This window comes from Octopus bimaculoides, chromosome 7 (assembly GCF_046866305.1).
Source record: "Octopus bimaculoides isolate indiv1 chromosome 7, ASM4686630v1, whole genome shotgun sequence".
Taxonomy (NCBI): Eukaryota; Metazoa; Mollusca; class Cephalopoda; order Octopoda; family Octopodidae; genus Octopus; species Octopus bimaculoides.
Window position 1 is genome coordinate 97,745,210 of NC_142934.1, and position 25,596 is coordinate 97,770,805.

General features: G+C 40.0%; 1 protein-coding gene and 1 long non-coding RNA gene across 3 annotated transcripts in view; one reads left to right on the plus strand and one right to left on the minus strand.

Moving 5' to 3' along the window:
* Positions 1-486: 486 nt before the first annotated feature.
* LOC149134819 (uncharacterized) lies at positions 487-18,035 on the minus strand. Its single transcript, XR_016242707.1, has 3 exons — positions 15,878-18,035; positions 7,398-7,469; positions 487-6,887 (listed from the first exon to the last, which is right to left on the minus strand). It is a non-coding gene; the product is annotated as an uncharacterized LOC149134819 (long non-coding RNA).
* The window catches only part of LOC106868843 (S1 RNA-binding domain-containing protein 1), a 199,390-nt gene continuing 188,967 nt past the window's right edge, over positions 15,174-25,596 (plus strand). Inside the window, exons 1-3 of one of the 2 annotated variants that reach the window (XM_014914279.3) lie at positions 15,174-15,570; positions 21,668-21,868; positions 25,115-25,232. In XM_014914279.3, the coding sequence (XP_014769765.1) occupies positions 21,675-21,868; positions 25,115-25,232 (312 nt within the window). In that variant the 5' untranslated portion in view covers positions 15,174-15,570; positions 21,668-21,674. Of the gene's footprint in view, positions 15,712-21,667; positions 21,869-25,114; positions 25,233-25,596 lie in introns of both variants that reach the window. The other variant, XM_014914277.3, reaches the window with a different exon arrangement.

The following is a 25,596-nucleotide window of genomic DNA, read 5'->3' on the forward strand; positions in this document are numbered from 1 at the left end:
TAAAATAAAGCACAGACACTACATAATTTAATAGCTTTCAATGTGATACCTGTTAAACAGAAATTATTTTATTTAATGAAAATTTAATAAAATCTAATCATAATAAGTAAGTGAAATTATGCTAAATACAACTAAATTGAAAATCTTTTTCCCCTAGCCATATCAGCAATTCTGAAAAATTTGGGGTGCGAATTTTACATGAGTCGAAGCATTTTAAACAATTTTTATCCTGAAAATCACCTGCGTAAATTACACAGGTGCGCAAATTATATGGGTTTTTACGGTACTAATGATTTGAAAACAATGGATTGACAGAATCTACTACTTCCCATATTCCCTGCCCTTGTGTCTATGTGGAAAAAAAAACCAACTTCGTAAAATTTGTTAGTAAGATAGCTTTATAGGAAAGTGGGTTATACATCATTAGATGTATACCTGACTTTCCTATATAAAATTAAGAATATAACGGAACGCTGAACTCCAGACTATCAACTTAAACAACATTTATTCAGGTGGTAAATATATACATCTTTAGCTCTTGTTTGTTGTTACAGCTTCTGTGTGTGTGAGCATTGTTGTTGGGACGTTGGTATGTAGATGTAAGCGAGCTGTCGAGCGTAAGTTCGAAAGATGAAGAGAGACAGCTAAACACGTCCATGCTCAATCGCTGGCCAGCAAGAAAGAGACAGAATAGAAGCGGGAACGCTTGGTTGTTGAATTCCACGCATGCGTGAGACTACGCATGCGCACAGCGTTAATACAGCTTCAAGAAGTTTCTAAATTCAGAGTATAATTATATAATAATGCATATAATTCTCAATTGACAGTTTTAACGAATTGATTTTCTTGAGATCGATGAGTCGGGTTTATTGTTACGGTTTTTGCTGGGGGTTTTTTCCTGTATCGGATATCACCAGATATCGAGGAGATGAATATCAGTTGTCACCGATTATGTAATTTTCCTGGCCTTTCCTTGAGTCGAGTATCACCAATATTGTTGGGCGCCTTGGTTACATGCCGTGACTCCCAATGTGGGGCATGGTAATATTTTGTGAGACACGTGTAGGGCTATGTTGAAATTATACCTTTTGTACACAATGTTTAGTATATCAATAGAGAAAGGGGGCAATTCGAGAATGAGCTATTTAAAAAAAATTCTTTACATCCATCCCTTCTGTGGACAACTGTATCAAATTTTCGACACTTTAGAGACAACAGGTCGTTTTCATCATATTCTAACGTCACTAAAGAGGGAAGGTAATTACAAACGCGTGTGTGTGTGTGTGTGTGTGTGTGTGTGTGTGTGTGTGTGTGTGTGTGTGTGTTTGTGTGTACGTGCGTGCATGCGGGTATGTAGTATAGAACTGGTCAGTACTGAAAGCAATGCCATCTTAATTCCCTATGGAGAAATAAACTGGAGACAGACTTATGTGTGAGGGTGTGTCTATGAGTATTGATTCATTTATCTCTGGCGACAAAAATCTAGGTACACAAGAAAAACGTGGTGCTGTAGAGTGTTGAAGGGACAATAAATGGCGTTGGGGATGAAGGATGAAAGAATTGAATGGTGTGGGATGGGCTGAAATGGAATGGAAGTAAGGGGTAGCGTCAGTGAAGGAAGAGAACGAGATAGATAGATAGATAGATAGACAGATAGATAGATAGACAGATAGATAGATAGACCGAAAGAGATTTATGGTACTGGTAACGCACAAATACACACACACGTATATATATGAACAGAGATGAAAATTTACAGGTCATTTTATCCCTACCAGTCAGTTTGTGAACAGTTTGTGAATTCAGCAAAAAGGTAAGAAAAAACTTCCATCATTGATACAAAGGCTTTTGCCGCTGAGAAGATTTACGGAATATTTTTTGTTTCTTTTTGAGCATATTTTCTGAAAGTTTATACTGAAATCTTTTTGAAGAAATAGTTGAAAAAATTTGCTTGAACTGAAATCTCTTCGTGTTTGATTCAAAAATACATAAAATGAGTAGTGCAAGTAAAAAAAGTTCGTTAATATTCAGAGGAATATTTAGAATTTGGATTTATACCCGCTATCCACAATAAACGGTCACCAAGTTATGGGCGAAAAACTCGGATCTTGTGAATTTTCCGAAGTCCTCTCCCCACTCCCTCGGAAAAGTTTTCCCACAAATTTTTTTGTAATCTATGCCGTTTGAAATGTGTTTTCCTAAAAGTTATGAGGGAAAAACTCGGATCTTGTGAATTTTCCGAAGTCCCCCACTCCCGTTGCTTTCCGCGCATGTTTTTTTTTACATCCGTTGTACTATTTTTAAAATTTTATTTTGTTTCTGGGTAATATTGTAAACATTAACCAAATTTTGAATAACAAAAATTAAATATCACAAGGGGACGTCAAGATTCTGGAAATGATTCGGTAGGGCATGACCAAAAATCGGTTGGGAACCACTGGTTGCATGCTTGAACTGGCAAATGAAGATATATTTCGTTGGTTGTGTGAATAATATGTGGAGAAAGCCCACGAATATTTAAATATAATATTTATTGGCGGACATAAAGATATTTGATGTTTTTTCTACCTTTTCTACTATAAGCACAAGGCAGATAAGTCAATTACATTGACCCCAGCGCTCAACTGATACTTATTTTATTGACCCCGAAAAGATTAAAGGTAAAGTCGACCTCGGCGGAATTTGAACACAAAACGGACGGAATGCCGTTACACATTTTACCCGCCGTGCTAACGATTCGGCCAGCCCGCCGCCTTACAGGGGGAACACATTCTTAAACTTGATTCATGTCACACCTCTTGAACATTTTCTGTAGCATATTTTTCTACTCCTCTCTCGTTTAGAAAAATCTAAGCAAGGAATGTTACTGCTGGTTTGAGTTGAAATCTGTTTCTTTGGCTACTGACTGGCCGGAGCGGCACTGTCATGCTATTAGCTGTCAGAAGTGAAAGTGCTCACTGCTAGTGAAGTATCTGTCTGTCTGCCTGTCTGCCTGCATGCCTGTTGCTGGCCTGTCGATTCTTTGGCTACTGACAGCTAATACCATGACTGGCCGGAGCGAGCTATATGTCTGTCTGTCTGTCTGTCTGTCTCTCTCTCTCTCTCTCTATCTATTACTCGAAAGTTCGCGCGTCCGAGCTCGCTAGTCGTGAGTGGTCGATCCTATTATTTTTAAACTTCAAACTTCATTTGTTTTCTATTTTGATAAATTCTCTCTGTTGAAAATTATATTTTTATATTTTAAATAATTTGCAATTTCAGGAAATATGTTTTTATATTAAATTTGTGTTTTCTACTCACGACTAGCTCGCTCCGGCCAGTCATGGTATTAGCTGTCAGTAGCCAATGAATAATGCAAAAATATATTTATTTATAAGGTTTAAACTGAACATGAAATGAAATATATTTATTTATAAAGTTTAAACTGAATTTCATTTGTTCAAATTCTACGGAAACGCATTTTCTAATTTGATAAATTCTACGGAAATGCATTTTCTAATTTGATAAATTCTACGGAAACAAACGAAGGTGGACGAGTGATAGATAGATAGAGAGAGAGAGAGAGAGAGAGAGGGAGAGAGAGAGAGAGAGAGAGAGAGACAGACAGACAGACAGACAGACAGACAGATAGCTCCGGCCAGTCAGTAGCCAAAGAAACAGATTTCAACTCAAACCAGCAGTAACATTCCTTGTTTGGATTTTTCTACTTTCATTTCTGACAGCTAATACCATGACAGTGCCTAATTTTGTTTAGGAACGATGGAACTTTACGCAGATAAACTGAAGAAAAACCTGCACATTGTTTGGCTAGATCTTGCCAATGCATATGAATCTGTTCCACACGCGGTAATCAGAGCAGCGATGGACTTCTTTTGGATTCCAAAAGATGTTCAACGAATGCTCATGTCCTACTACAACATGAGGATGAGATTTACAGCAGGAGAGTTCACAACGGAGTGGCAACGGCTAGAAGTAGGTATTGCAGCCGGATGCGCGAGTTCAGTCATCTTATTCGTGCTAGTCATGGAGATGTTACTAAGGTCAACAAACTGTGAGAAAGCTGCTATAAAGACACCATTAAGGGCTTTTATGGACGACATCACTCTACTATCGGAAAGTAGAGAAGCAGCAGAGGGAACGTTAGAGCGGTTGGATGAACTAATAGGATGGGCAAGAATGAAATTCAAAGCCAAAAAATCTCGGAGCGTGGCTTTCGTGAAAGGAGTGCAAGAAGAAGTGAAATTCAGGATAGGAGGTGAAGACATACCAACGGTGAAAGAACAACCAGTAAAGAGTCTCGGCAGATGGTATAGAGACTTATTAAATGATAAGAAGCAAGGGAAAGAGACACACGAGTTAGTAGAACAAGGATTGAAGGCAATTGACAGAACAACACTGCCGGGAAAATTCAAATGTTGGATACTGCAATTTGGACTGTACCCAAGGATAATGTGGCCATTGCAAATGTACGAAATAGCCTTGAGTAGAGTAGAAAGGATAGAACAAAGATGCAGTGTGTTTATCAGAAAATGGCTTGGTCTGCCGAAACCACTCAATACAACTGCACTATATGGAAAACCCGTGCTGCAACTTCCAATAGCATCGATCACCGAAGAATATAGGAAAGGCGAGGACAGTAATGATGCTAAGGTATTCAAAAGATCAGAGCATCCGAGAAAACCCTCCAAAGGTACGAACAGGGAGGAAATGGAATGCGGAAGAGGCAGTAAACAGGGCGATCGGAATACTAAAACATGCCGATATAGTTGGAGCAACGCAAGAAGCAAGAGCCGGCCTAGGGACGAGCAGTTTCAGGCCATTTTGCAAGAGCAGTGTAAAAGAGATGAAAGAGGCAGTGGTACACGAAGTGAGAAAGGAGGAAGAAGAAAGGCGGAATGTACATTTGGTGCAATGCAGTCAACAGGGGCAGTGCCTGAGATGGAAGGAAAACGTGGTCAGTCGCAGAATCTCATGGAAGGAACTTTGGGCTTGGGAACAAGCAAGAACAGCCTTCCTGATCAAGTCTACCTTCGACGTTCTACCCTCACCGGCGAACTTAGTTCGATGGAACATAAAAACAACCGATGAATGTGGATGCGGGGAGAAAGCGACGGTGAGACACGCTCTGTCAAGCTGCAGACTAACACTGGAAAGGTATACATGGCGCCATAATCAAGTCCTTGGCGTCATAAGTGCAGCACTCAAGGAGAAGATCGAGGGATACAACAGAGGAGAGTACCCCAAAGTGGAAAAGCGCAGGAAAATATACTTCCAGAAGGAGGGAAAAGGACATAAGATCAGGCCTCCAAATAAAATATATGAGATAGACGAAAGATGGAAGGGATACTGGGAGCTGGCCACGGATTTGGGAAGTCTAGCAATTTTTCCACTTATAAAAACAACAAAAAGACCAGACTTAGTCATATGGAACACAGAACAGAGAATAGGAATCTTGCTAGAACTGACAGTACCATGGGAAGAAAACATCGACAATGCAGAGAAACGAAAGGAGAAGAGATATGAAAAACTAATCGAAGAGTGCAGAGAACAGGGATGGACTGTCGAGTACTACCATCTGGCAGTGGGGACTAGAGGCTTCATTGAAAGAAAAATGACAACGCTATTCAAGAGAAGATTTGCGTTTTCAAACTCGGAACTGAGAAAATGGATAAGGAGGATACAGGAGGCGGTCGAAAAAGCCAGCTTCTATATATGGCTGAAGCGGGAAGACCGAATATGGCTTGAAAGTCATAACATGTCTAGGTGAGACAGGCTGACACTGAAGTGGCTTCGCGCCCTCCATTGTCAGTTAAAGTTTAGACAGTGTCATGTGACAACTTGCTGGGGCTACTTGCTGGATCCTAGCAGCGGGAAGTTTAGACAGTGTCATGTGACAACTTGCTGGTGCTGCCTACTGGACCCTAGCAGCGGGAAATTTAGACAGTGTCACGTGACAACTAGCTGGGGCAGCCTGCTGGAGCCTAGCAGCAGATATAAAAAGGAGAACTTGACATGACGATCAGTCGGACGCTGACACTCGTTGATGCTGCATCGAAGAGGCCAGGGAATAGAAGAAAGAAGACAGGCACCCAACACCAGAGCTGAAGACACCTCCGAAAGGAGGGGCCCCGCCACGTCAAAACGGTAGAGGAGTAGGGGCCGAAACCGGACGTGGTTCCTCCTGATGATGTCTTCAGCTAACTGGATCCTATAAAGGAGCTGTTGTGGTAGCAGACCACGAAACATGGTTGAAATTCCCCGCAGATAAAGCTATAAATAACAGCATATAAATATTGCGTTAAAAAAAAAACCCTCTTTGAACAGAACAGGTTATCAGGCTGCCCGTGATGTACGAACCCACATCTTCTATAAGCATGTTCGACGTGCTACCATTGGACCAAGGCAATCCAACGAATATCTCATTTCGTTTTAGCAGCTTTATTCCTATCAGTGAAAATTTTTTTTTTTTTTTTGCTCCCTCCCACATCCTGGATGCCACGGTAAATGAAAGGGTCACTGTTTCCGTAGCCGAACAGAACAAACCCCTGAAGTATCGGGACCTGACAGTGAATCTTTTCCGAAATGTGATGTTTGAGATGTTTGGAGCGACTGGGCCACTAACTTCGAAGTTCTTGTAATCGTTGACAGCTCGCATCATCGAGGTGCTAGGTGATGCTCACGAGGGTGTTTGGCTTTTCCAACGCCTTAACCTCGTCATCGCCTGTGGTAATGTTGCGAGTGTGCTGACTTGCTTCAGTAGGTTCCGTTGAACCTTGTGGTGTGCGATCAATTGAAGCGCTTGGAGCTGCACTGATGTTTTTTTCTTTATCCCCTTTTAGGATTTTGTTTGTTTGTTTTTCTTTCGTAAATTAAATTCCGGATCATATCTTGAATAAAGGAAAATGAGAATTGTAAGTTATTTACATCATAAGGATTTATACACTTCGACAGAGTGTGAAATAATTTTGTTTAGAAACGGTGAGACTCGAAGCAGATAAAGTTAATAATACAGTGTTAATATTGGTAGAAAAGAAAGCCATTTGGATAGAAAAAGTCGAACGCTGCCCACAGGACATTATTTGTAACATTATCCGTTTCGAGTTTCACCTTTCCAAAAAGGGAACTATATATTTTCTGGGGTGGAGTCCCAATTTTCTTCTTAATTCTTAACAAATTTATATTTAGTTACGGCTATTTCATTTCTCCTCTCATACTTTACACAAGAAAACAAATAGTTACAAATATTAGCGACAGAGACAATATTAATACCGACGGGTAATAATATATATTTTTAACACCTTAAGTAGTGCGCTAGAGAAGTTGCTGGGATACGCGAGGTTTGTAACAACAATGGAATTTAGAAGTAATCAAAGCAATGGAATTTAGTAGTAACTTACATCGCGAAAATGCGAAGAGCGTTTTGCTATTTTCATCCACTTATTGTTGTGAACATGAATTTCCAGAAGTGTCTATAACAGCAAAAAATAAGAAAAGTGTCGTAGTTTGCTTGAAGCATTGTAATACAGAAGTAAAATTACAAATAATGAAGACGGACAGCTTCTAACAATGCAAAAAGGTAAAGTTAAATAACTTTTATTGATGGGCCTTTGTGCTAGAAATATACTGAAGCGGTGATTCAAACAAACCTAACCTAATTGCTAGCCTGGTGCCAAAAGTTGGAATCAATAAATGTTTTAATGAAATACACGTAGTCAAATATAAATAAAGTGAAGGTGCGTATCCCAATTGTAATAGTGTTGGTCCTAGGTTCGATTCTTGGATCAAGTGATGCGTTATATTCTTTGTTAAGGATGTCATCTACGCAGTTGCGAATGTTTGAAATGATGTTGATAAATCAACAGTAACAAATGCTTGGCACAGAGCTTGGCCAATAAAGATGTTTGATGAAAACGACCCTATAGATAACGTGTTCGGAGTATTTCACGTCACTAATGAGATGATATCAAAACTTGTAACTACGCTAAAAGTTTATCGTGCAGAAGTGTAAATGAGCTAGAAGAAGCGGACATTGACAATGATGCACCTATTGTGCATTCATTCGATGAAGAAGAAACTGATAAAATGGGTGTTAAATACGGATAAGAATGAAGACAGTAGTGATAATGACACAAGTGAAAAAATTCCTACAGACGATATGGTGAAAATTTGTGATCAGTTAATAGCTAGCCTTGAGTAATGTGCATTTATTAATGAGCAACAGATTATGGGAGTTTACTCAAGGAGACATTGTTTAGACAGGAACCTATGCTAATGAGACAGACGATACTCGAAGAAGTCTTTAAAAATGCTCTCTCTCTCTCTCTCTCTCTCGTAGTGTTACTCGAAAATCCCGTTCCTGGCCTGTGGTCGGAAGTTTGTCTGCAACCTGATAACGATGTTGGTGATACTGATGGACCTTGTTCTACAACTTAACTGCAGCTACATATTTAGCCTAGTTTAAATCAATTTATGGTTCTAGCATATAAATAAAGTGTACTAACATTTGTAGTCTTTCTTTATTCAAATTAGTGTGAATTCTTATGCGTCTCTCTACAGAAATATTATGATAATGTTTATACCTGTACTCGTGGATCGTGTATTTTCGTTTTAAATTATCCCACTATATGTATTTTGTTATTTGTGATCTTAATTATCTCATTGTTTCATTTAGCAGTATATCACTCTATAAATAAACTGTAATGATATTTGTAATTTTATTTTACCCGCTGATTGTGAGTACGTATACATGTGCTTTTGCTACCCTAGTAGGACATCTGTTTTGATGTCTAGTTTACAATCTGGGGCAGCTGGCTTTTGTTCTGAAATCCGAGAAAATCCGAAATTCAAAACACAACTGTTTCCAAGGTTTCCGGATAAAGGGTTGTGTACCTGTATATGAGTGCGCTCGTGTGTGTGTATGTGCGCGCGCGTATGTGTGTATGTGTATGTGTGTGTGTGTTAAGAGAAAGATAGCTATGTCCGGTTCATAGGATTACCCAGGATTTCGCGTCCATAAAACTCTCAACTATACATATTGAGGATCTCGTTTGACCCTACCTGCCTGAGATTCGAAACCGAATCTGGAAATTCTCCCATTGTCCTGTCAAAAGGGAACGCTGATTAATGCGTTTTCCGTTTGGCCCAGGATCTTGCTATACCATCGAAAGTTTGACCTACATTAATTTAGCCCTTGTTATAATGGTATATCCATTTTCCTAGCTAGTCTGCTCAATTATAAATACCAACATTTTGTAAAGAAAAGGCAGTAGGTGAGAGCGACCGATAGAGAGCAAGCCGACCGCCGCGAAATACCGTCTCAACAGAACGTCATAGAAGGACAGCTAGCGATACAGTTGCCTTGTCCACCCCTCTCTTACTTTCTCACTCATTTTCGTTTCAACAACATCACTTGCACCATTTAGTTGCTGCTGCTAGAACGACAAGGAATATGGGAATATGTAAATCCAACGCTATCTACCCATTTACAAGAAAATAAAGCTCTCGTTACCCCGAATGCTTTCCGACTGTTTTTATACACGCCTGCCCTTCCTGGTTTGGCTTTTATTATATGTAATGGAAAAATAAATATGTTATCTACAACTTCGGCCACTGTCTTTCTTTCCTGGTGTTATCACCATCATCTTCGCCTTGCAACATATGCATAATCTGTTACACATTCGTCTCAGCGGACCCTAATGGCCAGTGGCCCGCAACATCTCTTGAAAATAGGGCAAAAAAAATTCTTGTAGCTAACTTTTGAGCACACAAACTATAAAGGCCGAACACAAGAGATTGTTGCTCTTAGACTACTCCCCCAGAATACACCATCAGCTTGCAGGCCTCAGGTTTTCAGCAGGAATCGCCTGAAGTGTAAACAGGGTCCGAATTTACGATGTTTCCCCGGTCGAGGGAGTTCTTTAATATTCCCACTCGTTCCGCTATGCACAACCTGCTACGTTTGCTCCCGTTGATGCAGGAACCCGGTTTTTCTAGGCTCTTCCATGTGATTACATGTGGAGTCCCTTCGTCCTTTAGACCCCACATGTGGCTGGCCAAGCTCGTGGCATACCGTCTCTCCGAGATCCTAAATGAGGATTTGTGGTTGGAGAGGTGCTGCTTGAAGGTGCTTCCGGAACATCCGATGCATTTTCGAATACTGCTGTTGTCGTTGCTGCTTCTGTTGTCGTTGGTGCTGGTATTGCTGATGTTGGCGTCGTTAATACTGGCGCAGAGGATATCATCAGAAGCAGAGTTAGTGTTGGTGCTATTGTTGTCGTTTTTGGTGTCTCCGTTAGTGCTGCTATAACCATCGCCGTTGTTGCAGCTGTTGTCGGCACTATAGTGGTGGTTGTTGTCGTTGTTATTATTGTTATCATTCTTAGTGTTATCATTAGCGATAGTGCTGCTGCTGTAATTGCTGCCGTTGCTATCATTAATAATAGCGATAGCGTTGCTGCTATTCCTGCTATTACCGTAGCTGCTGGAAAAGTTGTTTCTGCTCTTAGGATCATTTATGACTTTATATATATATATATATATATATATATATATATATATATATATATATATATATATATATATATATATATATATATATATATATATATATATAATCAAAAAAAGCAACACGGATTTTTAAGGTTATTGCAGTACGCACGTTTCATGCTACTCCATTTATTTAAGTAATGCGAGAATTAATTACTAGCCTGTTAGCCTTGGCTATGTCAAGATGTTTTTTTTTTGTATTCTTCTTTTCCAATTAGATTGTTTAAATGTTGTCACAACAGTAATATGTCCATTCTGCTGAAATGAAATTTTCAGTAAATTTTCTGTATCCTTGTGCAGCTGAAGATTGCTTTGCATTTTACATTTAATGTAATGCTCACATTACTTAAATAAATTGAGTAGCATGAAACTGTGCGTACTGCAATAACCTTAAAAATCCGTGTTGCTTTTGATTTTTGATCACCTTGTTTTTGGAATTGTTTGGATAATACCATACTATATTCTGGTACCTAAACTTAAGTGCCACATTCAATTTTGAATCTAAATATATATATATATATATATATATATGGTGTGTTATGTGAATTTAAGGAAAGGAATCCCATAAAACTCAACAAATTTGTTAAAAATGAAGAAGAGAAGATTTTTAAATTTAAGAAAATTTTAATTCGTGCAGACGATCGTTTCGAACAGCGATATTAAAATCATGCAAAGTCATGATTAAATAGAAATAATTAAATTACAAATCACATTCACATAAACACGCAGATACAACACAACCCACACAAACACACACACATATACACAATACAATCCCAACAGGCACAACAAACACTCACAAACACACATACACACAAGCATGCACTCACACAATGACACACCTCCCCGACAAATACAAGCTATATAGACGCACTCACATAAACACACCCACACGTATACACACACACTGCACTAACAATAGAAACAAAACTAATCACTCACAAATATATGACATACACACATGTGCACACACGCACCCGGAAACTACACACACACACACACACAAACGCATACTCTGTACCAACATACACACACATATACACCACCCGGATAAACCCAACACACGGACACACGCAGAACCCCTGATAAATGCAACACACACATACACACTCACACATGCATATGCACCCTCACACACATATGGTTACTCACACACACACACACACATCACAAGGACAATTCAAACAATACAAACATACTCAGACAGAGATACACACACATAACATCCCCACTAACACAACATACAAACACACGCACACACACACAGACGCACACATACATATGCACGCTCACACACACACACACCCAAAGACAATTAAAACAACACAAACATACTGAGACAGACACACACACACACTCACGTACACACACAAACAGACACGCACACATACAGACGCACACATACACACACGCGAACAAACACATGTGCATACACAACACCCTGACAAATGCCAATCACACACATACACACACACACCACCAGGACAATTATAACAACACAAACATACTCAGACAGAGACACACACACACACTCACGTACACACACACTCACGCACGCACACATAACATCCCCATAACTTAGCCATGTCATGGATCGATTATCGTAAGGCATACTATATGATTCTACATTGTTTGATTATGGAATGTATGAACCTATTTGGTATTGCATCAAATGTTGAGCGATTGCTTGGAAAAAATATGGCGAATTGAAGGACGGACCTGACAGCATACGGAAGAAGTTTAGGGACAGTAGAAATCAGGGGGTCATCTTCCAGGGGGACTGCCTGTCCCCACTGATCTTTGTACTGTGCTTGATACCACTAACACTGATTCTGAGGAAAGCAAAAACTGGGTATGTATTCAAATGGCCGTCAACAAAAAGTCAACCATTTGTAATTCATAGGTAACGTTAAACTTTATGGTAATGATGAAGCCCAAGTCAGTTCCCTCGTTGATACGGTGTATACTTTCAGTACTGATATCAGAATGGAGTTCGGACTGAGAAAGTGTGGTGTGTTAGTCTTGAAAAGGTAAAATCAAATGTATGGACGGGCTAACGATAACGTCGGTGGAGGTTATGAAGCAGATAGAAGAGACGGGCTATAAGTACTTGAGGATTTTGGAAATGGCTAAATTGATGGAGAAAGAAATGACAGAAAAATTTAAGGTGGAGCACTTGTGCAGACTGAGACTGATCTTTAAGTCGAAATTAAACAGACGGAATAAGATCGAAGCTATCAACACCTGGGCGGTTTCACTCCTTAGATATGGAGCAGGGGTAATCGCATGGACAGTAGACGAACTAAACAGCTTAGACAGAAAGACAAAGAAGTTGCTAACGAGATATGGGATACTCCAACCCAAAAGTGTCACAGACAGACTGTATGTACCAAGAAAAAGACGGAGAAGAGGATTTATTGGATGCGAACACAGCATTAGAACATGGTATGTAAAAAATGCCACAGAATCGTTATTATTAGAAGTAAGAAGGTCAGGCTTGTGTAGGATGAAAGATTGCAAAGATAAAGCACTGTACAAGCAACTGAAAACGAATGAAACTGAAAATAGGTGGGTAAAGAAAAGAATGCATGGATAATTTCATAGGGATGTTGAAGATAAGACAGACAGAGAAAAAAGATGGCTGTGGATAACTAAAACTGATTTAAAACCGGAAACGGAGGCTCTAATCTGTGCTGCCTAAGAGCAAGCACTAAGAACAAATTACATAAAATACAGAATAGACAACACATCAGAAAGTGATAAGTGCAGAATTTGTGGACAAAATGGTGAAACCGTATGGCATATTACCAGTCAATGTACGCTACTAGCCTAGAAGGAATATAAGAGACGCCACGACAATATAGCAAGGCTTGTCCATTGGATACGTTGCAACAAGTATGGACTTGAAAGAGCAAAAAATTGGTACAACCACAAACCCGAAAGCATCATCGAAAATGATAATGCAAAGATCCTGTGGGATTTTATGATTCAGTGCGACCATGAGATAGAGAATAGGAAGCCAGACATAGTGTTAATTGAGAAAGAAAACAAACTATGCTGGATCATAGATATAGTATGCCCAGCTGACAACAAAGTATGCGATAAAGAAGAAAGAAAAGTCGATAGATACGACAGGTTAGCTTGGGAGGTTAAGCAGTTGTGATCGATGAAAACGGTGATAGTAGTAAAAATCTTGAGAAGTACATGGAACAAATAGGGACTGCAATAAGGGTGGAGCACTTGCAGAGAACAGCACTGCTTGGAACCGCTCGAATACTCCGGAAGGTGCTCGAAAAATAAGGGGTGTTACCTTAGTTCACTGATAGTGAACAGCTGACACCGTAGTACATCTCCAGCATTATAAGCTGTGCAAAGGCAATGATAATAATAATAATAATAATAATAATAATAATAATAATAATAATAATAATAATAATAATAATAATAACCATAAATGCCCTGATGCAGTACCAATGCCCTGATGCAGTACCATGCCCTGATGCAGTACCAGACAGTGGCTTTCATGGCTTCTCATCTTAACTGATTGGAAGTGTTATCGTGTACATTGTTTTGTCTTGGCATAAAAGATGGGCTACAGCAAATATTCTGCTCAATACCACAGATTTTCTTGTCAGTTGTTTGACCTTAACCAATTGAGCATGTCCCTTGGTGGCTGACGATATGTGCATCTCTGATCATGAGCAGAAGTAGTGGGGGAGCATCATAGTCATGTGTTGAGAGGAATTCTTTGGGGTTTGAATAATTTACCTCTGGAAACATGGGTGTTTCGTTCAACATCCTTAAGCAAACCTTATTCAGGGACCTTTTGAGCAGATGGGTTACTCGACCTGAAGAAAATTCTAATTGGGTCCCACCTCCAAGGTCATGCGCTGTTAATCTTGATATGAGATCACTATGTCGCACACATATGGTTGTGATGCATGTGCCTGGTGTACCCTTATCAGACGGGTAGTCATGATGGGTATAATGGGCTTCGTATATTTTACCCCAGTGTCACTTTGATGGCATGCACTGCTCTCTCACTCAATAATAATAATAATAATAATAATAGATATACACACACAATGACAAATAAGATCGATATCCCGTCATTACCACTTAGTTAAGATATCCAAATGTATATCTTAAGTAAAGTGAACGTTTGAAGCACACGTATGCGCTAATTTCACTTGCCTCTTGTTAATTTCTTTTACCTCGTTTTGTCGTTATATGCGCTTTAAGATGCATTTTTTTCCTACTTTTTGTACATATATTATACAGTTACTGATTCTCACCCACCCCCGTTTATTCCAATCCACCCGCTTATATGAATTTAAGCAAATGTCCAGCCCACCCGCTTATTCCAACACACTGCCTCCTTATTTTGTGATCCAAGTGTAAATAACTGGGTTTTTAAAAAAATCAAGGGAGACAACCTAGAAAATTTTAAATTTTCATAGTTACCACTAAACAATTTCCGATTCCCTTATTCCAACCCGAGACGTACGTGTACTTTTAAACCCAAAAGCCACGTCTGCATGCGCGCACCCCCACCCCTACAAACACATTTCAGCGATAAAGTTTGACAACACGTTGTTGGCACTCCGTCGCTTACGTCGTCGAGGGTTCCAGTTGATCCGATCAACGGAACAGCCTGCTCGTGAAATTAACGTGCAAGTGGCTAAGCACTCCACAGACACGTGTACCCTTAACGTAGTTCTCGGGGATATTCAGCGTGACACAGTGTGACAAGGCTGACCCTTTGAATTACAGGTAGAACAGAAATAGGGAGTAAGAGTGAGAGAAAGTTGTGGTGAAAGAGGACAGCAGGGCTCACCACCATCCCCTGGTGGGAGCCTCGTGGAGCTTTAGGTGTTTTCGCTCAATAAACACTCACAACGCCCGGTCTGGGAATCGAAACCTGCTCTAACCACTGGGCCATTGCGCCTCCTTGACGACACGTAGATGTAAGGGAAATAATTTTGATTGCATACAGAGTCACCGGATGTTATGAAAATCAAACCGGTAAGTTGTGTTGTTTGTCGGACACTTTCTCTTTCAGAAAGTCACTTTTAGTGATTATATAATTCACACAGGCATATATATGTATATGTTCTATGTGCGGGGATTGTTTTTCCATTTTAAGATTAGCGAGACAGTTAGAAAGTAAGACAAATTCATTAATATTTCATTTTGTTTACACCGCTAATCCCTTTGAGAAAAATATTACGCATGGTGTTATTGCAACTTCACACGATATTGAACTGATCCGCATTGCGCTTGACTATCTTTACTCTTTAAAGAAAAATAGCAATTATGAAGTAATAAATACCTTTTCTGTGAAAATTATTTTCATTATCTTTACAGACTTGATCTTTATTTACGGTTTTTATCATTTGACATTTTGGCGGGATCTCATGGCCACGAGATAAATTTCTATTCAATTAAAAATTGGCGCTTTAGTTTCGATTCCTCGGTAGGAAATACTTGACATTTGTTCGACTAAACTTTTTTGACAGTGACAGAAAGTCCTTGTGTGTAAATTCCTCTTCCTCAGTTTAGTTTTAAAATACACCTTGCGGACTCAGGGATGCATTGTCAGTGATGTTTCGAGTGCTTTTACATCAGCCCCGCTTGCCTAACTAACCCAGCTGAGGTTGATCAAGTCCCAGATTGCATTCCAATAGCAGGAAACCACTGCTCTGCTCATATCAGATTCGGTCGTTGCGGGACTGAGTTTATAAGGATGTTCTGACCAAGTTAATCTTCTGTTGTGAGTACACGTGAGGTGGGTGTTGCAATGAGAGGTGGGTACTTCTGCTGAATACTCGAGGTTACCAGTTCTCTCGTCATCAAGAATCTTCTTATTGAAGCTTAAAGGGTTGCAAATGAAAGCTGCACACTTTTTCTCCCTTTTCTTCTTTATCTGTTGTGTCTTTTTACTCTACGAAGAGCGATCAACTTTTTCATGTGGTGTCGCAGTTCTACAAGTGGTTCTTCTTCTGCTTTTTGAGGGTCCTCAATTCTTAGCGAAGTCTTTTTTTTTTATCCTGGTGGTTCCGCAGTTTTTGTTATAGGGGTTTTTATTATCTACTTCTATGCAGTGGAGGCGTAATGGCCCATTGGTTAGGGCAGCGGACTCGCGGTCATAGGATCGCGGTTTCGATTACCAGACCGGGCATTGTGTCCACACTTAAGAGATGCAGCAATATCAAAGGCAGGTTAACTAGGAAGTTAGTTTTTGTATGTGGTAGATGTTCAGGTGCAATAAACACTGTAAATAAACAGGAAACAACTTCTGTCTCATTCCAGGGAGAAAAACTAGAGGTAGTTGATAGCTTCCGCTATCTGGGTGACCAAGTTAGTAGTGGGGGTGGGTGCGCTGAAAGTGTAGCTGCTAGAATAAGAATAGCCTGGGCAAAGTTCAGAGAGCTCTTACCTCTGCTGGTGACAAAGGGACTCTCACTCAGAGTAAAAGGCAGACTGTATGACGCATGTGTACGAACAGCCATGTTACATGGCAGTGAAACATGGGCTGTGACTGTTGAGGACATGTGTAAACTCGCAAGGAATGAAGCCAGTATGCTCCGATGGATGAGTAATGTCAGTGTGCACACCCGACAGAGTGTAAGTATCTTGAGAGAAAAGCTGAACATAAGAAGCATCAGTTGTGGTGTGCAAGAGAGACGATTGCGCTGGTATGAACATGTGGTGAGAATGGATGAGGATAGCTGCGTGAAAAAGTGCCACACCCTAACAGTTGAGGGAACCTGTGGAAGAGGTAGGCCCAGGAAGACCTGGGCTGAGGTGGTGAGGCAAGACCTTCAAACATTGGGCCTCACCGAGGCATTGACTTCTGACCGAGACCTTTGGAAATATGCTGTCCGTGAGAACACTCGGCAAGCCAAGTGAGACCTAAATCCAAGGCCGCTGCCAGGGGTGTAGGCAGCCCACTTATGCGTACCTTTCCTACATTGGACACTAAACTCCGCTTGCGAAGACTTGTTGAGGCAAGTGAAATCGAAATCAAACTAAATTCGACGACTAGCACCCATGCCAACATCGTCTCCTTCATTGGACACGAAACTCAGCTTGCGAGGACTTATTGGGGCAAGCGAAAGCGAAATCGGGATAGCACCTGTGCCCAGCGTCGCCTTTCTGGCACTTGTGCCCGTGACATGTGTAAGGATTTTCGAGCGAGATCATTGCCAGTGCCCCTGGACTAGCTCTTGTGCGGGTATCACATAAAATACACCATTTCGAGTGTGGCCATTGCCAGTACCGCCTGACCGGCCTTCATGCCGGTGGCACGTAAAAGCATCCACTACACTCTCTGGGTGGTTGGCGTTAGGAAGGGCATCCAGCTGTAGAAACTCTGCCAAATCAGATTGGAGCCTGGTGTAGCCATCTGGTTTCACCAGTCCTCAGTCAAATCGTCCAACCCATGCTAGCATGGAAAGCGGACGTTAAACGATGATGATGATGATGTATGTATGTATATGTGTATATATATATGTATGTATATATATATATTGTTGTACTTGGGGATGGTCATATTGCCAGTTTAGCCAATAAAAACACACACACTGTATATTTGGTGTTAATTTTTTTTTTTTTTTTTTTTTTTTTCAGCTTTATATTACATTAATCTTAATCTTAATCTTATTTCGGCCAGAGTTCTTTCGTCACACTTCTGTGACCTCATCAGTGGTCCTTTGTTTCCTTCTTTCTTATGTGTGTCTCACCTTGCTAACTATCAGCCATTTTGTCAAAATGGCTGATAGTTAGCAAGGTGAGACACACATAAGAAAGAAGGAAACAAAGGACCACTGATGAGGTCACAGAAGTGTGACGAAAGAACTCTGGCCGAAATAAGATTAAGATTAAGATTAATGTAATATAAAGCTGAAAAAAAAAAAAAAAAAAAAAAAAAATTAACACCAAATATACAGTGCGTGTGTTTTTATTGGCTAAACTGGCAATATGACCATCCCCAAGTACAACAACATCTGTTTCAACACACGATTTCACATAAAAAATCTTGCAAAACAAATATGTATATATATATATTTATGTATATATATATATATATATATATATATATATATATCGTTTAACGTCCGCTTTCCATGCTACCCCACAACATAGACTAGTAGTTAGTGACTTCAGGATCAGGGCTAAGTGGTTGCCCAGAAGACGACCAGCTTGGAGGAGAAGGGTCTGGAAGCTCAAAGATCCTGCGAATGGACAGAGATTTAGAGACTTATTACTCGAAGCCTTTGATGAAAGAGAGGAGGATGTAGCTTCACTCAATGTAGAAGACAACTGGACGTTTCTATGGGACAACCTGCTGAGGGCCACTGACTAGATCTGTGGATGTTGCAAAGTCCCCTCTCGACCGAAAATAATGTGGTGGTGGAACAATGTTGTTGATAGGGCTATTAGACAAAAGAAACAGGCTTGGAAAGACTGAATGAACGGTGGTAGCAGGGAATTGTATCAGACTGCCAGAAGGGAAGCTAGGCGACAGGTTTATTTAGCCAGAGGGGAAGCAGATAAGAAAAAGTTTGCCAATATTCTGCGCCGTGAGGACGAAAGACTCGAGGTATTTCGTGTTGCAAGACAGTGTGTGAAGAGAGAATCGTGATGTTGTGAGAGAGAAATGTGTTCGCATGGATGATGGTACACTTGCACTAAATGAGGCTGCAAAGAAAGAGGTTTGGAGACGCCACTACAAAAGATTGCTCAATAAAGAGAATGACTGGGAGAAAGAGAGTCTGCCGAATGTCGACCCAACAGAGGGACCAGCTATCCGAGTTGACAGTTCCATGGTAGATACAGCAATTAAGAGTATGAAGACAGGGAAGGCCCCCCGGCCCATCAGGAATCACTGCAGAGATGCTCAAAATATCTGGCAATGTTGGCTATAGCCTAGTCACCTGTATTGTTAACCAGGTGATACACGAAGGAGTCATACCCAATGACTGGTGTAGCAGCACCATAGTCAACTGCTACAAAGGTAAAGGTGACGCTTTAGATACAAATAATTACAGAGGTATCAAGCTGTTAGATGAGGTAATGAAAGTCACGGAGAGGGTCATAGCCCAACTAATTAGGGAGCGAATCAATTTAGATGAGATGCAGTTTGGGTTCGTGCCTGGGAAAAGCACCACTGGTGTTAAGAAAGATAACTACCTCAGTACATCTACTATTTTCAGTCTTTATTCACAGTCAGCCTATCTTCAACTGGACTATACCTCTTGTACACTTACAGATCACATTAGGCACATCATATGGAATTTCTACCCATGTATATTATACATGACCATTTCCCTGTCTGTATCAGAGTACTGTCTTCTTTCCAACTTATTGAAACCTTAGTATCTGCTAAGTTTACTCAGACGCCTTTTGCTTCTAGATTTTGTTTTCCACACCTGGAATTTAAAAAACAAATTTCCGCAATTTCTGCTATATGAACCAGGTCAACAGTATGCAGGCAGTTGATTTTGAATTGCACTGTTATGACCTGGAAGACTACAACAGACAAGAGGTGGGTGAGAGCAGAACCTTGATGAACACCTATTTGTACTCTAAATTTCTCACTGAACTCATTACCAACTCTCACTTGCTAACTGCTTCTCTATACATGGATTGCTCTGCTCTCACCAGTTATTCATCACATCCTAATTTTCTTAGCAGCTACCAAACTACAGATCTTGGTACTTTGTCAGAAGCCTTTTTGCAGATCAGTAAATGTTAAGTAGAGAGGCTTACTGTTGACAAGGAGCTTCTCTTGTAAGTGTCTCACTTTAAAGAGGACAAAACCAAACTGCATCTTATCTAAGTGGATTCTCATTTTAATCAATTGCACTGTAAAAGGTTGATAGTCGCAATAGAGACATTAGTCTCTCTCTATCACCTTTCAACAAAATTATATATTAAGAAACAGTAGAACAATTAACCACATAATAAAAATAAGTTTTATTTTTGGTGATGCTTGGTTTTACAAATCCTGTGTTATTCAGCCTGGCAGCCGCTGGTTGACTTGTAATCAGCATTGGAAGGTTAAAAGCTTCGTTGAGGCATCTGAGAGGAGCAAGTTGTTGTTACATCGAAGGCATTGTGCCAAAGAGGGTTAGAAAGCACGTGAAACGCTTTAAGTACTGGTTTTACTACACATGCGCACTTGAGGGGCTTCCAGGAAGGCAAGTCCTTTGCGCATGCGTAGACTGTACTTCTTTAATGGCAGCCATAATTTCGTGCCACTACAGCACTAAGGCTCTTTCTATTATTTTTATAACTTGGTTTATCAGTTTGATACCTGTGTTGTTACTTCTTTCTAGTGCATTTCCTTTAGCTCTTGTAGCAGCTAATGATCATTCTGATATGCCAGTCATCAGGTACCTCTCTATATTACTTGGTTGACTATATGGGTGACTAGCTTCAGTCCTATTTCACCTGATATTTTCAGCATCTACACCAAATGGACCACCTACTTTTTCTGACTCTATGTACTTAATGATCATCTTGACCATATAACTATCAACCTCAATACCTACTCCCTCTGTTGAGGATACTTTAAGTGGATTTTCTTCCTTCCACACATTTCCCACATTCAATAATCTTTGAAGTAATATCTCCAGACCTCTTTTTTCTCACCACCATTTAGAGAAAGTGTGCCACTATCATTCTTAGCACACTTTTCTCCTTTGGTTCCCTATGCCACACTGCCTTACAATCCAAAACACTTCATGCCTTTGATCCTCTTGGCATTGAACACTGGCAAGCCTCCTACTTTCTGCTTTTCTCTCTGCTGTATATTATTATGTTGCATTGCTTCTAGCAATATGGTATTTCTCTTTGCTGCTTTCTTTAATCTGTTCTTTCTAGACCTATCTTTTAGCTCTTATGGCTCTATCCATAGTAGTATTTCACCAACATGTTACATTTTGTATTGCTGGTACCTGAATTGATGAGACACAATACCAACCAGAAACAGGGTCATTTTTACTCAACTATAACTGTCCCCACTTAAAAAAAAGTTTGAGGCCTTGTGCTTTTATGAGAAATCAATATTTTTAGTGCCTCTCCATTTATGACATCTTAATTTTTTTGGTTTCAGTTTCAGTATGAATGTGACATGGGATGTAACTGCAGTTATTGCTGAACAACATCAGGTGCCTTTGAATATTTCCAGAAATGTTGTCAGACTGTTGGATGATGACAATACCATTCCATTCATTGCAAGATATCGCAAAGAACAAACTAATGCAATGGAACCTGACAAACTCCGCTCTATACTAGAGACCCTTTCAGAAATGAGGTAAAAATCCAGTCTTTTATTTGTCTTCACTGCTTGTTATTTCTGTTCTTGATTTTACTATTACTAGTTCTATAACTATTCATGTAGAGTTGTTGTTTAACCCCAAGACAAACTTGATCTAACAAACCTATGATCAAAGGTGTTCCAAATGTGACCACTTGTCATTTTTTTCTTTCAGGTAGTATATCATGAGCTAATGAAAGAAGTCCTATTCTGTCTTGAAACTTGTAGAAATGCCAGCTAAATCACTTTCAAATCACACCTCATGATCTTAAAAAAGGGACAGCCACATTAGTTAATGCAGTCTTAAATACTTCACAGGTGTTGTGCCACGTAAAAAGCACTCAGTCCACTCTGCTGGGTGGTTGCTGTTAGGAAGGGTATCCAGCTGTAAAAACCCTGCCAAAACAGACACAGAAGTTTGGTGCAGGCTTCTGCCTGGCCGACTCCTGTCAAACCATCCCACCCATGCCAGCAAGGAAGGTGGACATTGAACAATGATGATGATGATGATGATTAATACATGGTGGTCATGACTGTAATGCTTTTGATTGTAAGTTTGCTCAATCAGGGTTAACCTTGGGCTAAACAACAACTACGGAGTGTATCAAAGCTTACATTATTAGATGTATCCTTGGACTGTATCATCCAATATGTCCTTCCCTTTTTTCATGTAAGACAATGTGATTTGAGGAATGTTTGGCTGCTATTTCTAGTAGCTTGAATGACCATGTGACTTCCTCATTAGCTCTGATATAGTTTCTTCACTGCTTTAACTAGAAGTAGCACTGTAGACCAGCATCTTTATCCAGGGCAAGATTACAACTAGCTGTTTTTATTTAAATTGTTTTGCTTCAAGTCAGCTATGATCTTAGAATCATCATCATCATTTAACGCCCGCTTTCCATGCTAGCATGGGTTGGACGATTTAACTGGAGACTGGCGAACCAGATGGCTACACCAGACTCCAATCTGAACTGGCAGCATTTCTACAGCTGGATGCCCTTCCTAACGCCAACCACTCCGAGAGTGTGGTGGGTGCTTTTTACATGCCACCGGCACGAGGGCCAGTCCAAATGATAAAATCAACCGAGTTCCAAGTTCTTCTTTCAAATTCAGTTGTTGTTGTTGTTCAACTCCCGCATCAACCCCAGCTTAGTAGAACTATAATAAAAAGCATCCAGGCATAATTAACCCTAACATCATCATCATTTAATGTCCGTTTACCATACTGGCATGAGTCAGGTGGTTTGAAGAGCTGTCCAGGTTCCATGTATGTTTTGATAAGGTTTCTACAGCTGGATGCCCTTCTTAACACCAACCACTTCAGAGAGTGTACTGGATGCTTTTTACATGACACCAGTAGGGATATTATTTACATTATTTACAATTGATGGATATTTGTCCTCATCTTGTTGTTAATGCAACGTTTTGGCTGATATACCCTCCAGCCTTCATCAAGTGTCTCGGGGAAATTTTGAACCTGGGTTCTCATTCCTAAGGTATTTTTCGATGTTGTTGTTGTTGTTGTTGTTGTTGTTGTTGCTGCTGCTGCTGCTGCTGCTGCTGCTGCTGCTGCTGTTGTTGTCGTATATGGCATGATGGTTAAGAGCGCAGGCTACTAACCCCAAGATTCCGAGTTCGATTCCAGACAATGACCTGAATAATAATAATAATGATAATAATAATAATAATAATAATAATAATTGAAAAATACCTTAGGAATTAGAACTCAGGTTCGAAATTTCCCCAAGACACCCGATGAAGGATGGAGGGTATATCAACCGAAATGCTGTGTTAACAACAAACAAACAAGATGAGGAGAAATATCCATCAAATGTAAATAATATACATAATTCCTCATCTCTTAAATATAGAACTGTATTACCAGTAAGGATGTTTTATACGTGACACTGGCATGGGTGCTTTGTATGTGGCACCGACATCCACAAGTCTGCAAGATTAGGAAAGCTCAGCTGAAGAGGGGTGCAGGGGACATGCCTGTATGCAAGGACGATCACGCTTTTACTTAGCTTGACATGTCTTTTCAGGCACAGCAAACTGCCAGAAGTCTTGGTCCCTTGTCATCCCCTTTGTGAGACCCAACATCTGAAGATCCTTTCTCACCACTTTTTCCCACATCTACCCCTTCCATATGTTCCCTCCACAATTAGAGCTTGACGGGAGCAGCTATGTAGATCAGTGATTCTAAAACTTTTTCAGGTTGCCACCCCTTTGGCACGCAAGCCACATTCCTAGCAGACCCTGCTCATCACCACCACAAACATAGACCACTTTCTGCAGCAAATTCAAAACAACTATATTTCACAAATAAAGCTGAACCTAATGAACCCATTATTTTGTTTGTTTTTACATCCATTGCTCCCTTTTGGTGATGGATGTAAAAACATTGTTGCCCAACTTTTCTTCAACGCCCCTCCCCATCTTTCTTATTTCTTTACTGCCCACAAGGGGCTAAACACAGAGGGGACAAACAAGGGCAGACAAATGGATTATATCGACCCCAGTGCGTAACTGGTACTTTATTTATTGACCCTGAAAGGATGAAAGGCAAAGTCAACCTCGGCGGAATTTGAACTCAGAACGTAAAGACAGACGAAATACCGCTAAGCATTTCGCCTGGCATGCTAACGTTTCTGCTAGCTCCCCTCCCCCATCTTTCTATCTCCACCAGTGGAGCAGTAATGCCCACTTTGGGAACCACTGAAGTAGATGCTCCTTCATTGGCTATTTCAAAACTTATTGAAGTTCCAGGAGTGTTAGATATCTATTAGATGTCTCCAATCCCTACAATAAACTGTAAACAGCATCTTCTCATGTTATCTATTTATTTCTAAGTGTCTAGCACCTGAGTCATTGAACATTAAGTGACTTTACTTTTGGAAGCATTAACCCTTTCATGGATACACCCATGTCCTTATTAGTCTGCTGTGACACTTGATCACATGATGGGAATTCTTTTACTGATTTCAGTAAATGGACTGTGGTTGTGCTGGTGCACTATTTTCTTAGGTGTCGTCATTTACATTGATTCCAGTACTTATTTAACTTCAGAAGAATGAAAAGCAAAGTGACTGTGAGCAGGATTTGAACTCAGAATGTAAAATAATGTAGACAAATATTACACAGCATGCTACTTTGCTTGACTCTTTACTGATTCTGCTATCTACTCACCATTGAATATGACCCCTAAAGTCTGTAATTATGTTATTATTTATTGACCAGGTCTGTTGAGAAGAAAATACAATCTGTTCACAACTCAATCAATAAACTTGGTAAAATGTCAAAGTTTCTAGAGAAATCCTTGCTATCTGCACAAACAATGCATGAAGTTGAAATCTTGGTAAGTATTTTAAAATTAATAAATTTATTTAATTAATTAATTTTCTTTTGTTGTATTGCTGTTTTGGCTAGAATGGTTTATTTGTTAGTTGTTGACCAACCCTATTTCAACAAGTCAATGATTTAAGTCTTTATTAAGATAAAACATATAACATATCTAAGGCTACATTATCCAATGTCTCTGTCCATTTTTAAAGAGAGCCGGGTGGGATTTTAGGGAAATCTGGCTGCTTTTTCTAATAGATTGGGTAACCAGGTAGAAGCTCTGAAAGTCAATGTTTGGATGCTCTCCCTGTGATTTTTTATTTACTAAAACAAGATTGGAGCTTATAGAGTTGTGTCCCTTGTGTAAGTGAATAACACAA